Raw genomic sequence first — 17,184 nt, 5'->3', positions numbered from 1 at the left:
AAATTTTGCTTTATAGACCCAAATTTTATTACTTGCAGAAAGGTAGCAGGATAAAATGGACCATACAATTTGTTGTGCAATTTCTCCTGAATGCACCAATATCCAATATGTGGAGGAAAACTACTCTTTAAGCGCACGGCAGAGATTGGAATGGAAGGAGCGCCATTTGACTTTTAAATGCAAAATTTGCGGGAACAATTAGCCGACGCCGTGTAACGTTTGGAGAGCTCCTGATGTGCCTAAACAATGGAACACCCCCACACAACATTTTGGAAACTAAACCCCTCAGGGAACGTATCTAGATGTGTGGTGAGCACCTTCAGCCCCCAGGTGCTTCATAGAAGTTTAGAACGTTGAGCAGTGAAACAAAAAAAAAATCAAATTTTTCCAACAAAAAGTTTTTATTGTAGCCCCAAATTTTGCATTTTCACTAGCTTAACAGCACCAAATGAACCCCAAAATTTGTTGTGCCATTTCTCCTGAGTACACCAATACCCCATATGTGCGGGTATACTACTTTTGAGGCACAGTGTAAAGCACAGGAGAGAAGAATCTCTATGGGAGTTCAGATTTTGCTGGACTGGTTTGACTGTGCCATGTCACATTGGTAGAGCCTATGATGTGCCAGACCAGCAGAACCCCCATAAATGACCAGATTTACAAACTATACCTCTGAATGAATTCATGTAGGGGTGCAGTGATCATGTTTATACCACAGGTGTAACACAGAATTTTATACCATTGTGCAGTGAAGAAAAAATAATTACATTTTTACCACCAAGATTGTGTGTTAGCCCCAGATTTTACAATTTCATACTTGGAAATGGGTTAAAATATCCCCAAAATTTGTTCCACAATTTCTGCTGAATGTAGAAATACTGTATATATGGCTGTACAGTACTGCTTGGCCATTTGGCGAGACTCGGGAGGGACGGAGCGCTAATTGCCTCCTGGAGCACAGATTTTCTTAAAATAGTTAGCGGACTCCATATACAGAGCTCCTAAGTGATAGAAAAGCAGAATCCCCCCCCCCCTGCCCCCAAGTGATCCAAATTTGGAAGTTATACCCCTTTTGGAATTTATCTACAGGTGTGATGATTTTGACTCCATGGGTATTTTTTTCAGAAACGAGCAATAGTGGATGTTGCTAAGTGAAAATTACAAACTCTCATTATATGCCCAGTAGTAGTAGTGATCAGTACATTATAGAGACTGTACGTTGTAGTGACCAATTCGCTGTAGTGACCAGTACGTGGTGGTGCCCAGCTCATGCTTCTGGAGACATCCACCCATAAATTAGGCGGGCTCTCATCACTACAGAAATGCCAAATGTGTGGGTTCTAAATGTGGTTTAGAGACACTGGGGCTTAAAAGGTATGGGGACATTTGGATTTGGGAGCGCAGAATTTGCTTTGTTTTGAGGGGCGAGGAGACACACCGTTTTCTAGAGCCTTTGTACTACCAGTAACGTGGAACTATATTTCCATAGACCGATGACTGGATTGAGTTGAAGCTTTTATTAGGAACATTTTACATAACGTTTAGGATCATGTTTATCCAACGCTCTTACTTTGGGGTTTCCTGCTAAATATCCGAGTGATGTGTCAGATGAAACCTGCGAGGGATCCATTCACTATAATGAGGCAGCAGAGTTACTCTGGAGTCCCTCTTGCCTCTGTTCAACGATGTCCTCCTTTTCAGAACTTCACAAAACTGGTCAACTGTGCTTCAATGCTCGCCTAAAAAGACGGATACCACTGGATCACAGGTCCTATGTTGTCCATAGTGCTTCCATCCACCTCATTATAGGGAATCTTACGTTGGGGGTTCCATGTGGATCACATATTTCTGAGATTTACACGGAAACCCTGGTGTAAGCGGTCAGCGCAGAGCACAGGATAAATGTGAACCAAGCCTTACTGTGATCTTTGGGAGGCAGCATGAACAAATCAGCAGGTAAAGAATTGGTTTTATGTTGTACGCTATTCTTCGTGTGGTATAAGTGATTAGACAGATTTATTCTTTGGATCGGTGCGATTACAGCGATACCAGTTGTTTGTTTGTTTTTTAATTCGTTTATTAAACCATAGGAAGTTATATAATACACACATTTAGTATATGATGTTAAGCTTGATACAAAATATACATATGCTCAAATAACATGAAAATGTGAAGCATTATGTGTGCATCAATTGTACATAAATAAAGAAAAACATAATACCAATTGAATCACAATAGCATTGTGTTATTATGCCAATAATGAAATCTGCCTAGCTTCTAAACCATACCTACGTCTACAAAAACAAAACTATTCCGCAGCCTACTTCCACATAATGACCTGTTTCCTGTGCGACATCTCTGCTCTGCAAAGTGAGGTGAGAGGAGTTCCACCTCTCCCAAATCTTTCTGAATTTACCCGGGCACCCTCTATTTTGATACAGCGAACGTTCATATGGGATAATCGAATTTACCAAAGTAATCCAGGACCCAAGAGAAGGAGGTGAATTCCCCATCCACCATAATGCTAGTACCTTTCGTGCCATAAACAGTGTCTCTCGTAGAAAAATCCCAACATAATGCCCCATGCCTCCTCATCCCACACTCCAAATAGACAGATCAGTGGCTCAAGGGGAACAGGGGTTTGTACCAAAGATGTCAATAATGATGTCACCTCCCTCCAGTATTGCGCAACGACAGGACAACACCAGATCATATGGATAAAGTCTGCATCTATTGAATGACATCTCAAACATTCCGATGACGGGTATCGGCCCATCCTAAAGAGTCGAATCGGAGTTGAATATGATTGATTAATAATATACAATTGCATCATCCTGTTTTTGGCAGACGGAGACACCCATATTGGCGACTCCAGGATTTCTTCCCATTCCTCATCCTGTGTATCTGGGATGAGCCCCCCCCCCCCCCATTTCTTCTTAACGGAATCTAAGGCACATTCTGTCCCCACTGACAACATATATGTATATAGAGAGGAGATGAGACCTTGAGGGCCTGTGACTTAAGAATCCCTATCGGGTAAAGACGAAATGGCATTATCTATGCCCATACATCTCATGTGCGATTGAAAGGCTGATCTTAGCTGTAAATAACGGAAAAACTGGTATCTCGGGACACTGCGATTAACTTGTAATTGCTCAAAGGACACCAAAGTTCCATGATCATATAGATCATCTATCGTAGAGATACTATACTGAGCCCAAAACTCGGCGGATGGATGTTCAAGTAGCATCGGGAGGTAGTCCTTATTCCATAGGGGCATTTCAGCTATAATATCCCCAAATCCAACCACCCCTTTAATCTGTCTCCATATCGATCGTGCCAGACGAAGCAGAGGTAACAGTCTCGAGACATCTATTTTCCTCATTTCTAAAAAACCCAGCGGGCAACTAATCCGTGGAGCATGAAGTAGATGATTCTCAGAATTTTGGAGATGACCTCCAGGCATCCATGTACTTATTTATTACAATATGGATTCTTAGCGGTCTTATATATGACTGCTTGAGTATTATATGCCATTTTAGCACGGATTAATGGTTTATTTATTGGATAATGTAGTGATTTTTTTTTTTTGTCCATGTTTCCAGCGATTTTTCTGATAATTTGAGGCATCTATATGTGATTGTATGATATATGAATTCTAATATGAATAAAATTGTTTATATTTTGTACTCCACATTCCTTGTGCCATTTGGTTTTTATCTGTGGCATTTAGTGTTAGTTAGTCTTTGCGGAATGTACCCATGGTTGGTGTTGGGTTTTAAGGACCAATATGTATATCCATGTACTTATGGCCTTGGCCTGTCCAGCCAAATAATATAAGAAGAAATCGGGTAACGCTGCCCCCCCCCTCCCCTCTTGGGCCTCTGTAAAGTGGTTGGCTTTCCCCCAAATAAAGGATGTGGTTTGGGAATTCAGATTAGCAAAAAAAAAGGATTTGGGCACCACTACCGCACTATGTTGAAGAAAGTAACTAAGCTTGGGGAGTAATATCATTTTAATTAAATTAATACGTCCGGCTACAGACAGTGGAAGTTTACCCCAGATCGCAAATTTACCTTTGACCATCTCCAGCAATGGTTGTATATTGAGTTGTAGATCAAACTTACTACTCTGAGAAATATGAATACCCAGATATTTAAAACTGGATTCAATGGGCAGTAAGGAGAGAGTCAAGTTGTGGCATTGGAGTGTGGGAAAGAGGCATCAAAGCAGATTTCTCCCAATTTATATATAGGCCAGAATATTTACTGAATTTATTTATAGTAGTGATCACTCCTGTCAGAGTCTCCTCCGCTTTGTCCATAAATATCACCATATCGTCAGCATATAGGCCTATGGTGTCCGTCTGACCTGCTATTTCTATACCAGCAACATTAGGGGAAGATCTTATACGAATTGCCAGTGCCTCAATAGCAAGAGCAAAAAGGGCTGGAGAAAGGGGACACCCCTGACGAGTTCCCCTATGCAGTGAAAATGGTTCAGATATGGAGTTATTTACGAAGACCCAGGCCTTGGGCTTCAGGTATAAAACACTGACCCATCTTTGGAATCGTATCACCAAATCCATACCTCTGCAAACATGCATGGAGAAAAGGCCATTCAAGAGAGTCAAAGGCCTTGGCCGCATCCAGCGATGCCAATGCCCATTCATTATCTGGTACCAGAGAACTATATTGGACCACTGACTGGACTCGTCTGATATTAATGGAGATGCTCTTACCAGGCATAAAACCAGTTTGGTCAGAGTGTACAAGATCTAATATGACTGAATTTACTCTTTTGGCCAAAATTTTCGTAAAAATTTTATAATCCACATTTACTAGCGATATGGGCCTATAAGATCCACAATCTAAAGGGTCCTTCCCCTCCTTTTTAAGAACTATTATATTTGCCTCATAAAAGGACTCTGGAATGCATCCCCCCCTCCCAAATCCCACGAAACACTGTCAACAAACGGGGCGCCAGTATATCCTGGTATTTCCTATATAATTCCACAGGAAATCCATTCGGCCCAGGGGCCTTCCCGGAAGCCATGTCTTTCATGGAATCCTCTACTTCCTCCAGAGTAAACTCAGCATCCATAAAGGCCTGCTGGGAAGGACTTAGCGTAGGAAACTATGTCTGACAAATAATTTAGACACTCCGGGCCCTCCACATCAGTCTTAGAATTGTATAGTGAACCATAATAGTCAGAAAAGCATTTCAGTATCTCCTCAGTTGAGGAAACCAAAGTACCACCCGAATCCCAAATCTGTAGAATTGTGTTAGTCGCATTATGCTGTCGTACTAAGTAATCCAAAAATTTGCTTGCCTGATTCCCCATCTCAAAATAAGACTGCCGGGCAAAAAATAATTTACGTTTCGTCTTGCTGTCAGTGTACTGAGCATATAACCTCTGAGCAGTCAGCCACTCTACCCTATTACTGTTGCGATACCAGATTTTTATTGGGTTTTTATGCTTTGCTGTTGTCACACACTAAAAGACACTTTTTATTGCAAAAGCTTGTTTTTGCATGACCATATTTAGACAGCTATAATTTTTCCATATTTCGGCTGACCGAATCATGTGATAGCTTTTATTTTTTGACGCGACAAGTTGACGTTTTATTGGTACCATTTTTGGGCATATGACATTTTTTAATCTCTTTCTATTCCTATTTTAGGGAGGCAGAATCAACAGCAAACAGCAATTCAGCGATTTTATTTTTTTTTTTTTTTTTTTTTTAATCTTTTTATATGTTTTTGCGCTTTTAGGCTGTGTACACGTTGCGTTTTTTTTTAGCGTTTTCGCAGCATTTTTCTGCTGCGAAAATGCTAAGAAAACACATTTCATACAATCCTATGTGATTCCGCATTGCTGTGCTAATGCTGCAGATTTTTCCGCTGCGGAATCGCATAGCGGAAAAATACGCACCATGTTCATTCTTTGTGCGGAATCGCAGCGATTCTGCACCCATAGGATTGCATTGAAACGCTCACTTTACGCATGTGGCTATGCCCATCATGTGTAAAGTGAGCGTTTCATGTGCGGATGGTACCCAGGGTCTGGAGGAGAGGAGACTTTCCTCCATGCCCTGGGTACCATAATCCTGTAAAAAATAGAATAAAAATAGAAAATAGTGATATTCTCTCCTTCCGACGGCCGCCGGAGCCTTCCCGCCTGTTCGCCACGCTGCCAGCATCTTCCGGTCCCAGTGATGCTTTGTGCGAATCACCTGAGAGCGAACATGACGTCACAAAGGTCCATCGCGCAAAGCATCACTGGGACCGGAAGATGCCGGGAGCGCCGCTGAGTTGGTCAAGTGTGACCAACTTGTCAATCAGTTTTTCAAGCGATGCTACAGATCGCTTGGAAAACGCTACCATTCTGCAAGCTAGTTACGCTTGCAAAAACGCTTGTGTTTAGTGGGAATACGCATGCCAGGGAGTTACGGGAGCATGGGAACATAAAGTAAGTATGGACATTCTTTTGCAAATGGAGTACTCAATGAATAAAAATGATCACAACAAACTTTCATTTGAGAAAAAAACAGGCTATTGAGTCAATATCAAATAATGAGGTGCATAGTGCATAATGTAGACATTCATCAAAAATGAATGGATATTAAAAAAAAAAGCCAAATCTCAATGAGAAAGTATAGAATGCAATAGTAAAGAAAGGCTACCAGCTGGCTTATGATGCAAGCTGTGCTAATGCATATAAATTGAAAATCAGCCCCAACAATAAACTGCAGTAGAAGAAGCATTTTGTGAAACGGCGCTGTCGGGGTAAGAGCGCGTGGCAGCTGGGATTCTTATATCAAGCTCTTTTTAGGTACTTCTCTGCACTTTTCATGTCTTTGGATTGACTTTCAATTTGTACATATTGGCACTGTTTGCATCATGAGCTACTTAGCAGCCATTTCTTTATTTATGCACTTTATTGTTTGGGCTGATTTTCAATTTATATTCATTTGCACAGCTTGCATCATGAGCCAGTTAGTAGCTTTTCTTTACTAATGCATTCTGTACTTTCTGAGTGAGATTTGGCTTTTTTCTTTAATATCCATTTTTTGATGAATGTCTACATTATGCACTATGCACCTTACATGCCATTCATTGTTTCAAGGAAAAATTGACCATGTCCGACAGGAAATTATCTCCCAATCACCTCATACCATGCACTGTCCTCCCTCCCCCACTGCATCTAGCTCACTCTCTGATTTTGACCCAGTTACAGAAGAAGTAAGCAGGCTCCTTGCATCTTCTCACCCAACCACTTGCACCAGTGACCCATTTCTGTCACATCTCCCCCAGTCCCTTTCCCCTGCTGTCACCACTCACCTAACTAAAATATTTAACCTCTCTCTCTCTCTTCTGATATCTTTCCCTCCTCATTTAAGCATCATACATCCACAACTTAAAAACCATCCCTTGACCAAAACTGTGCCGCTAATCTTCCCTTGATCTCTAAACTCCTGGAACACCTGGTCCACTCCCGTCTGATCCGCTATCGCTCTGATAACTCTCTTCTCGACCCTCCCCAATCCGGTTTCCACTCTTTACACTCTACTGAAACTTCCCTCACTAAAGTCTCTAATGATCTATTAACCCCTTCACCCCCAAGGGTGGTTTGCACGTTCATGACCGGGCCAATTTTTACAATTCTGACCACTGTACCTTTATGAGGTCATAACTCTGAAACGCTTCCATGGATCCCGGTGATTCTGACATTGTTTTCTCGTGACATATTGTACTTCATGTTAGTGGTAAAATTTCATTCAAATAACTTGCGTTTATTTGTGAGAAAAACGGAAATTTGGCGAAAATTTCGCGATTTTCCAACTTTGAATTTTTATGCCCTTAAATCACAGAGATACGGCACACAAAAAACTTGATAACTAACATTTCCCACATGTTTACTTTACATCAGCACAATTTTGGAACCAAAATTTTTTTTTGTTAGGAAGTTATAAGGGTTAAAAGTTGACCAGCGATTTCTCATTTTTACAACACCATTTTATTTTTAGGACCACATCACATTTGAAGCCACTTTGAGGGGTCTATATGATAGAAAATACCCAAAAGTGACACCATTCTAAAAACTGCACCCCTTAAGGTGCTCAAAACCACATTCAAGAAGTTTATTAACCCTTTAGGTGCATCACAGGAATTTTTTTGAATATTTAAAAAAAAATGAACATCTAACTTTTTTTCATAAAAAAAATACTTCAGGTTCAATTTTTTTTATTTTACCAAGGGTAACAGGAGAAATTGAACTGCAAAAGTTATTGTGCAATTTGTCCTGAGTACGCAGATACCTGATATGTGGGGGGGAACGACTGTTTCGGCGCATGGCAGAGCTCAGAATGGAAGGAGCGCCGTTTGACTTTTTCAATGCAAAATTGGCTGGAATTCAGATTGGACGCCATGTCACGTTTGGAGAGTCCCTGATGTACCTAAACAGTGGAAACCCCCTACAAGTGACCCCATTTTGGAAACTAGACCCCCCAAGGAACTTATCTAGATATGTGGTGAGAACTTTGAACCCACAAGGGCTTTACAGAAGTTTATAACGTACAGCGGTACAATTAAAAAATCATATTTTTTCCACAAAAATGATCTTTTCACCCCAATTTTTATTTTCCCAAGGGTAACAGGACCCTAAAAGTTATTGTGCAATTTGTCTTGAGTACGCTGATACCCCACATGTGGGGGTAAACCACTATTTGGGCGCATGGCAGAGCTCGGAAGGGAAGCAGCGCCATTTGAAGTTTTTGGCTAGAATTGAGATCGGACACGATGTCGCGTTTGGAAAACCCCTGATGTACCAAAACAGTGGAAACCCCCCACAAATGACACCATTTTGGAAACTAGACCCCCTAAGGAACTTATCTAGATGTGTGGTGAGCACTTTGACCCCCCCAGTGCTTCACAGAAGTTTATAACACCCGGGAGTGAAAATAAAAAATTCGTATTTTTTCCACAAACATGATCTTTTAATCACCATTTTTTTATTTTCCCAAGGGTACCAGGAGAAATTGGACCCCAAAAGTTGTTGTCCAATTTGTCCTGAGTATGCTGATACCCCATATGTGGGAGAAAACTACTGTATGGGCACACGTCGGGGCTCGGAAGGGAAGTAGTGACGTTTTGGAATGCAGACTTTGATGGAATGGTCTGCGGGTGTCATGTTGCCTTTGGAGAGCCCCTAATGTACCTAAACAGTGGAAACTCCCCACAAATGACACCATTTTGTATACTAGACCCCCCAAGGAACTTATCTAGATGTGTGGTGAGCACTTTGAACCCCCCAGTGTTTCACAGAAGTTTACAACGCCCGGGCGTGAAAATAAAAAATTCGTATTTTTTCCACAAACATGATCTTTTAGTCACCATTTTTTTATTTTCCCAAGGGTACCAGGAGAAATTGGACCCCAAAAGTTGTTGTCCAATTTGTCCTGAGTATGCTGATACCCCATATGTGGGAGAAAACTACTGTATGGGCACACGTCGGGGCTCGGAAGGGAAGTAGTGACGTTTTGGAATGCAGACTTTGATGGAATGGTCTGCGGGTGTCATGTTGCCTTTGGAGAGCCCCTAATGTACCTAAACAGTGGAAACCCCCCACAAATGACCCCATTTTGAAAACTAGACCCACTAAGGAACATATCTAGATGTGAGGTGAGCACTTTGAACCCGCAAGTGCTTCACAGAAGTTTATAACACTCGGACGTGAAAATAAAAAAATCATTTTTTTCCACAAAAATGATATTTTTGCCCCCAATTTTTTATTTTCCTAAGGGTAACAGGAGAAATTGGACCCCAAAAATTGTTTTGCAATTTGTCCTGAGTAGGCTGATACCCTACATGTGGGGGTAAAACACTGTTTGGGCGCATAGCAGAGCTTGGAAGGGAAGGAGCACCATTTGACTTTTTCAACTCAGAATTGGCTGGAATTGAGATCAGACTCCATGTTGCATTTTGAGAGCCCCTGATGTGCCCAAACAGTGGAAACCCCCAATTCTAACTCCAACCCGAACCCCAACACGCCCCTAGCCCTAACCCTAGCCCTAACCCTAGCCCTAACCCTAACCCTACCCCAACACACCCCTAGCCCTAACCCTAGCCCTAACCCTAATGGAAAAATGGAAATAAATACATTTTTTTAATTTTATTATTTTTCCCTAACTAAGGGGGTGATAACGGGGGGGTTTGATTTACTATTTATGGCGGTTTTTATGTTTGGCGGCTGTCGCACGCTAAAAGACGCTTTTTATTGTAAAAATAGTTTTTGCATCACCACATATTGAGAGCTATAATTTTTCCGTATTTTGACCCACCGAGTCATGTGAGGTCTTATTTTTTGCGGGACAAGTTGACGTTTTTATTGGTACCATTTTCGGGCACGTGAAATTTTTTGATCGCTTTTTATTCCGATTTTTGGGACGCAGAATGAACAAAAACCAGCGTTTCATGAATTTCTTTTGGGGGTGGTGCGTTTACACCGTTCCGCGTGCGGTAAAATTGATAAAGCGGTTTTATTCTTTGGGTCAGTACGGTTACAGCGATACCTCATTTAGGTCGTTTTTTATGTTTTTGTCGGTTTTATGCAATGAAAACTATTTTATATAAAAAATAATTATTTTTGCATCGCTTTATTCAGCGAGCTATAACTTTTTTATTTTTTCGCTGATGATGCTGTGTGGCGGCTCGTTTTTTGCGGGACAAGATGACGTTTTCAGTGGTACCATGGCTATTTATATGCGTCTTTTTGATCGCGCATTATTACACTTTTTGTTTGGCGGTATGATAATAAATCATTATTTTTTGCTTCGTTTTTTTATTTTTATTTTTTAAGGGGTTCGCTAAAGGGGTTAACTAATGGGACAGTTTTATAGGGCGGGTCGTTACGGACGCAGCGATACTTAATATGTGTACTTTTATTGTTTTTTTTTTTATTATTTCCAAAAAATGGATTTATTGGGGGAATATTTTTTTTTTTTTTACTAATTTATTTGGCGATTTTTTTTTTTTTTTTTTTTTTTATAATTATTTTTACACTTTTTTTTATTTTTTTTTTTTACTTTATTAAATAGTCCCAGGTGGGACATCACTGTCCTGTGACAGATCGCTGATCTGTCACATCACAGATCACTGTGACAGATCAGCGATCTGACACAGGCACTGCAGAAGGCTTCCTCATGCCTGCGCTTTGCAGGCACTGAGGAAGCCAGCTTCCGCAGGCCCCCGTCGGCCCCCGTCGCCATCTTGGATTCGGGGGCCTGGAGGAAGGGAGTCCCCCGCAGCAGCGCTGCACATTGCGCTGCCGTGGGGGGCTCAGGGAAGCACGGAGGGAGCCCCCTCCCTGCCGATGCTTCCCTTTAACCCCCGGTACACCGCGATCGTGTTTGATCGCGGTGTGCAAGGGGTTAACGTGTCGGGGGCGGTCCGTGACCGCCCCTGACACATTGTGCCGGGTGTCAGCTGTGATAATCAGCTGACACCCGGCCGCGATCAGCGGCGCTCACCACGTGGGCGCCGCTGATCGCGCCGACGTACTATCCCGTCCCCGGTCATACGGGCCCGGGTACCGTGGACGGGATAGTACGTCGGATGGCAGGAAGGGGTTAACAGCTAAATCTAATGGTCACTACTCCATGCTAATTCTCTTGGATCTCTCTGCAGCATTCGACACTGTGGATCATCAGCTCCTCCTCACCATGCTGCGCTCCATCGGCATCAAGGACACCGCTTTCTCCTTGTTTTCCTCCTATCTCTCTGACCGCTCCTTTACTGTATCTTTTGCCGGTTCCTCCTCCTCTCACCTTCCCCTTACTGTTGGGGTTCCTCAAGGATCGGTTCTAGGCCCCCCCCTTCTCTTTGTACACTGCCCACATTGGCCAAACAATCAGTAGATTTGGTTTCCAGTATCATATGATGACACCCAATTATACGCTTCTTCTCCTGGCATCACGCCTGCCTTTTTAGAAAACGCCAGCGATTGTCTAAACGCTGTGTCTAACATCATGTCCTCACTATATCTGAAAGTGAACCTGTCAAAGACTGAACTCCTTGTGTTTCCTCCCTCTACTAATGTACCTATACCCAACATTGCCATTTCTGTGTGTGGTCCCACTATTACTCCCCAGCAACATGCCCGCTGCCTTGGGGTCATACTTGACTCCGAGCTTTCCTTTGCCCCCCCCATCCGATCACTGGCTCACTCAAAACCACTTCTAGAATTCGTCTTTTCCTTACTTTTGACTCCGCAAAAACTGTTTCTCTTATTCATTCTCGTTTGGACTATTGTAACTCTTTTCTAATCAGTCTCCTTCTTACCAAACTCTTCCCCACCCTCCAATCTGTCTTGAAAGCTGCAGCCAGAATCATATTCCTCGCCAATCGTTACACTGATGCCTCTACCTTGTGCCAATCATTACACTGGCTACCCATCAACTCCAGAATCCAGTACAAACATATTACCCTCACCCACAAAGCTCTCCATGGCTCAGCACCACCCTACATCTCCTCCCTCGTTTCAGTCTACCACCCTACCCGTGCCCCCCATTCTGCTGATGACCTGAGGTTAGCATCCTCAGTAATCAGAACCTCCCACTCCTGTCTCCAAGACTATACACAAGCTGCGCCAAATCTTTGGAATGCACTTCCCAGGTCAATACGATTAGTCCCCTAATCCCTACAATTTTAAGCATGCCGTGAAAACTGAAAATGCATTTATTCAGACCTGGCCTGCCACCTCAACACATTAACCTAACTATCCCTGTGTGGTACAAAGTTTTACCATAACCAGGTTCCCCACATCATGTTCCCACATGCTTTATGCATCCATTAGCCCTCTGTGTCTGTACTGTTACACACTTAACATTATGGCTGGTCCAAACAATCAGGGCAATTGTTACCACCCACCTTTCATGTCTACCTTTTTTCCTCATAGATTGTAAGCTTGCGAGCAGGGCCCTCATTCCTCTTGGTATCTGTTATGATCTATGTGATTATTGTTATGCTGTAATGTCTATCGTCTGTACAAGTCCCCTCTGAAATGTAAAGTGCTGCGGAATATGTCGGCGCTATAGAAATAAATTTTTTTATTATTTGATATTGATTTAGTAGCCTTTTTTTTCTCAATTGGAAGTTTGTTGTGATCATTTTTATTCATTCAGTACTCTATTTGCAAAAGAACGTCCATACTTGCCTTATGTTCCCATGCTCCCGTACTTTTTTTTTTTTTTTTGTTCCAGAAGCTTGATCCAATATTATTTTATTCAACCTTTTTATGAAATATTATTAAAGATTTATTTTATAATCTTCATATTTTGCAATTTATCGTCATACCTCTATGTATACGTTATCGAGGTTGTGTATATAGATTTTGGTAACAGATGTTGTTGCCTAATTTTCTATTAGACTGTATTAATATATGCTATACCATGTTGTGTATAAATAAGTGACTCTTCAGATTGTGTTATTCTATTCCCGACGAAGAGGCCTGAGTAGCCTCGAAAGCTTGCAATTTGTTACCATTTTTTCAGTTAGCTATTAAAAGGTATCAACCAATGAGGACTCTCAAATTTGAATATTTTTCTATTTACTGGCTAACACGGTACAAAGATATATTTTTCCTGACTATTACGGAGACATTTTGTGTGAAATCACTTAATATTTTTTTTTATATTGTAGAGTAAACAAGAAAGAGTTCAGTTTGGAGGATATTTACACCAACAAGAATTACAAGTGTCCACCGTCTGCTCGGTATGAGACATTACTGTGGGAATTGTGGTCAAAATATCTTTACCCCTCTTTCACACCTTCTCTTCTATCTCTGGGGAAGCTTTAGGTCTTGTATGTCTAAAGAATGACTAAACTTTTTTATTATTGTCAAGTTATATATTTTCTTTATCGCTTCATTGGGGGACACAGATAACAATGGGGTGTATGCTGCTGTCACTAGGAGGTGCTGACACTATGCAAAAGGAAAAAATAGTTCCTCCCCAGCAGTATACACCCACCGACAGGCACTAGGCTACTCAGTTTAAGCTTAGTGTCTGTAGGAGGCGGACCTGGATCTGATACCAGATCCGCATTTCTTTCCTTTTCAAGTACCCTGTTGTTTTTTTTATTAATGTCTCTCCTTTGTTTTTCAGATTCCTCGGCATCAGGGTAACAGGGTGTAATGTCTCACCCTGCTTTCCTTTACTCATGCGACTGAGAGAGCAGTGTGGTGTCACCCACATCGCCCACTCTCAGATCCACAGGCAGGACCTTATCCCGTCACCTTTCCAGGTGTCTCAGGGTGATTTACGGTGGCCGGTCCTTTGCCTTTCCCCCTCCTCACCCCTCTCATCGGAGACTGTGGTCACCAGCTGTGGCCTCCCCCCCTTCTTGTTAAGGGGTTGATGCCGTCTTCTGCACCATCCGAAGCGGTGCGGGGAGGAGGATCCCTGTTTTATAGCGATCCTCCACTATCCGAGGGACCGCTAACGAGATCTCGTAAAAGAGGATCCTGGACACCACCACGAGGCTGGTACGTATGTCCTCATCCTTGTTCTCCCGCTCCCCCCGGGCAGACTACAAACCACAGCCCAGCAGTCCGCAGCAGTAGGCTATTTTTCCTTTTAAGAAAACCACCGGCTCAGCAGCCCAGCACGGCTCAACGTTTGTATTTGGCGTCCTTTTTCTCTGCCGCTCGCCATCTCCTTCTTCCTCCATGTCACGTAGCTCTTTGAGGCAGCACGCCTTCCGGACGGCCTTCCAATCACAGAGGCACCTTCCCCCGTCTGGCCAGCACATTCCCTGGGCTTCGCACACCTCCGGCGGGTCAAGCCACTCCTCTCCCTGCTTTCATTTTTATCAGCCGGCTCGTCCCCCGGCCACACCCCCCGCTGGTCGCACGTCGCCCATCAGCCTCTCAGGTCTCCATTTCAGGCAGGGACACGCCTCACGCCGTCAAACACGACGCAACAGCCAGTTATAATCAGCCTTTCGCTTTCTTCCTGTAACCTGGCCACACCCATCGTGCAGCGTGGTCCGCGGACATCTTATCTCCTGAACTCCTGCAGCGCTTCTCCACTGCATCTCCTGCACCACACAGACGGTACACTGCGGTCACCTGAAAGGGGAACACTGTTATCCATCGGTATTCAGCTGCATCGTCGCTGGCATCGGGTAGGCTCTGCCTGGCTCCCCTTCCCTGTTAGTCTTGCTTAATAGTTCTCCTCAGCAGTATAGCTCTAGCACTCTTTTCAAGCATAACTCACGTCAGCAGTATCACCAAACTCAACTTATGCCCAACTCTGCAGTGGCTTCTGGTCCTCCCTCTAAGCCCACTGTAATTCATTATGCATGTGCTCGCTGCAAGAGAAAGTGGTCCTCAGGTCAGACGTCCCCCCTCTGCCCATCCTGCAGTCCTTCAACCATGTCTGCCCTGCAAGAGCACCCTAATACCCAGGATGAGAGCACACCCCCCTCCGGAGTGGGCTGTTGCCATGTCTCAGTCGGTCTCGGACCTGACAAAAATATCACAGTCCCTCGTCCAGGCCCTGGAACGTCTTCCCAATTTATCTGCCACCACCAGAGCTCTGAACGCCTCGCAGGGTGATTCGCACGCACCTGACTACGACCTTCGCGGGACAGATCAGGAAAAGAATCTAGGAAGCGTACTCTCCCTAGCTCCTCATCCGGTTCCCCGGACCCCTCTACGCTTTCTAGAGTGCCCCTTTCTCCCCATTCCCCCTCCTTGGAGAAGTCTGGGTCTGAATTGGATTCCCAGTCTGGGTCTGACTTTGATTCAGACCAGACTTCCAAAATACAAGACATGATCCCCACTCCAGATCACTCCGTCTCTTTCAAATGGGTAAAACGTCCTCCCGGACCTTTCCCAATCACAAGGAGTTCGAGGCGACCATGGCCAAACACTGGGAGCACCCCAAAATGCGCTTCCCTGGAAGGAGACAGTTGGACATACTGTATCCCTTCAGCCCTGACCTTACAGGTAAATGGGCAGAGTCTCCAAAGGTGGACCCTCCGGTCTCTCGCCTGGCCTCAAAAGCAGTTCTGTCCCTTCCAAATAGTGCATCTCTCAAGGACGCCACGGACAGGCAGATTGAATCTTTAGCGAAATCGGCCTTTGAAGTGACCGGATCTTCCCTCTGCCCCAGCTTCGCTTTCACCTGGGCGGCGAAGTCTATTTCTGCCTGGGCTAAGATCCTCCACCAGGGCATTGTAGCTGCAGCTCCTCCGGAAGAACCCACAGATTTGGCAGATCAGATAGCTCACGCCAGCAAATATCTTCTAGCCGCTTCTTTGGACGCGGTCGGCTGTTCCGCCAGAGCAAGCAGCAATATCATTGCCATTCACCGCATCCTCTGATTAAAGGCGTGGAATGCAGATCCTACCTCTAAAAACATCTCTCACAAGCCTGGTATTTCAGGGGTCCAGGCTCTTCGGGTCCAAATTGGTCCAAATAATTGTAGACGCCACCGGGGGGGAAAGTACTTCCCTTCCTCAGTCTAAGCCCAAACGTCCCTTCAATAGGAAAGGGCCCCAGACCTTCTGCTCCTTTTGACCTCTCTTCTTCGGGGACTTCCTCCCAGCAAGACTCCCAAGTCCCCCCCCCCTGTCCTTCCCAAGGGAAAGGAGAAAACCATCCTTCAAACCGGCTCCTCACTGGAGACCAAAGGGACGACCCTCAAGGCCATCTGGATCCCGTGCTCACAGGTTTTCCTCTAAATGACGGGTCACCCCCACCTGGAAATTTTTCCAGGGTGGGAGGACTGTTTCTTTTTTTCAGGGACACATGGTTGTCAGTGGTCAGCGACTTCTGGGTCAGAGAGATAGTCAGGTCCGGTTACAAGATCGACTTTTCTTCCACCCCAGGAAGACACTTCTTTCTCTCGCGGCCATCAAAGAGTCCCAGTCAAGCTCCAGGGATTCTTCAGGTGGTCTCTTCCCTTCTACACTCAGGCGTAATCATGCCTGTTCCTCCAAACAAGCGGTTTTCGGGATTTTACTCCAATCTGTTCGTAGTCCCGAAAAAAAGATGGGTCCCTCTGTCCAATTCTGGACCTCAGGCGGTTGAATCGCCACGTTCGGACCCGCCATTTCAGGATGGACTCCTTACTTTCGGTGATCGCCTCCATGGAACCGGGGGAGTTTCTTTGCTCT

The 17,184-nt window shown here is 44.0% G+C and overlaps 1 protein-coding gene across 3 annotated transcripts in view; it reads left to right on the top strand.

Annotated features, from left to right (window-relative positions):
- PRR14L (proline rich 14 like) overlaps positions 1–17,184 on the top strand; it is a 71,116-nt gene that overhangs the window by 40,321 nt on the left and 13,611 nt on the right. For all 3 annotated transcript variants that reach the window (XM_073582809.1, XM_073582810.1, XM_073582808.1), the window contains exon 8: positions 13,702–13,773. In XM_073582809.1, coding sequence (XP_073438910.1) covers positions 13,702–13,773 — 72 coding nt within the window. The remainder of the gene's footprint in view (positions 1–13,701; positions 13,774–17,184) is intronic.

The sequence above is a fragment of the Dendrobates tinctorius genome, unplaced genomic scaffold (assembly GCF_039654945.1).
Source record: "Dendrobates tinctorius isolate UK_male_01 unplaced genomic scaffold, ASM3965494v1 ptg000073l, whole genome shotgun sequence".
Classification (NCBI taxonomy): Eukaryota; Metazoa; Chordata; class Amphibia; order Anura; family Dendrobatidae; genus Dendrobates; species Dendrobates tinctorius.
This window is presented reverse-complemented; position numbering and strand designations above follow the sequence as displayed.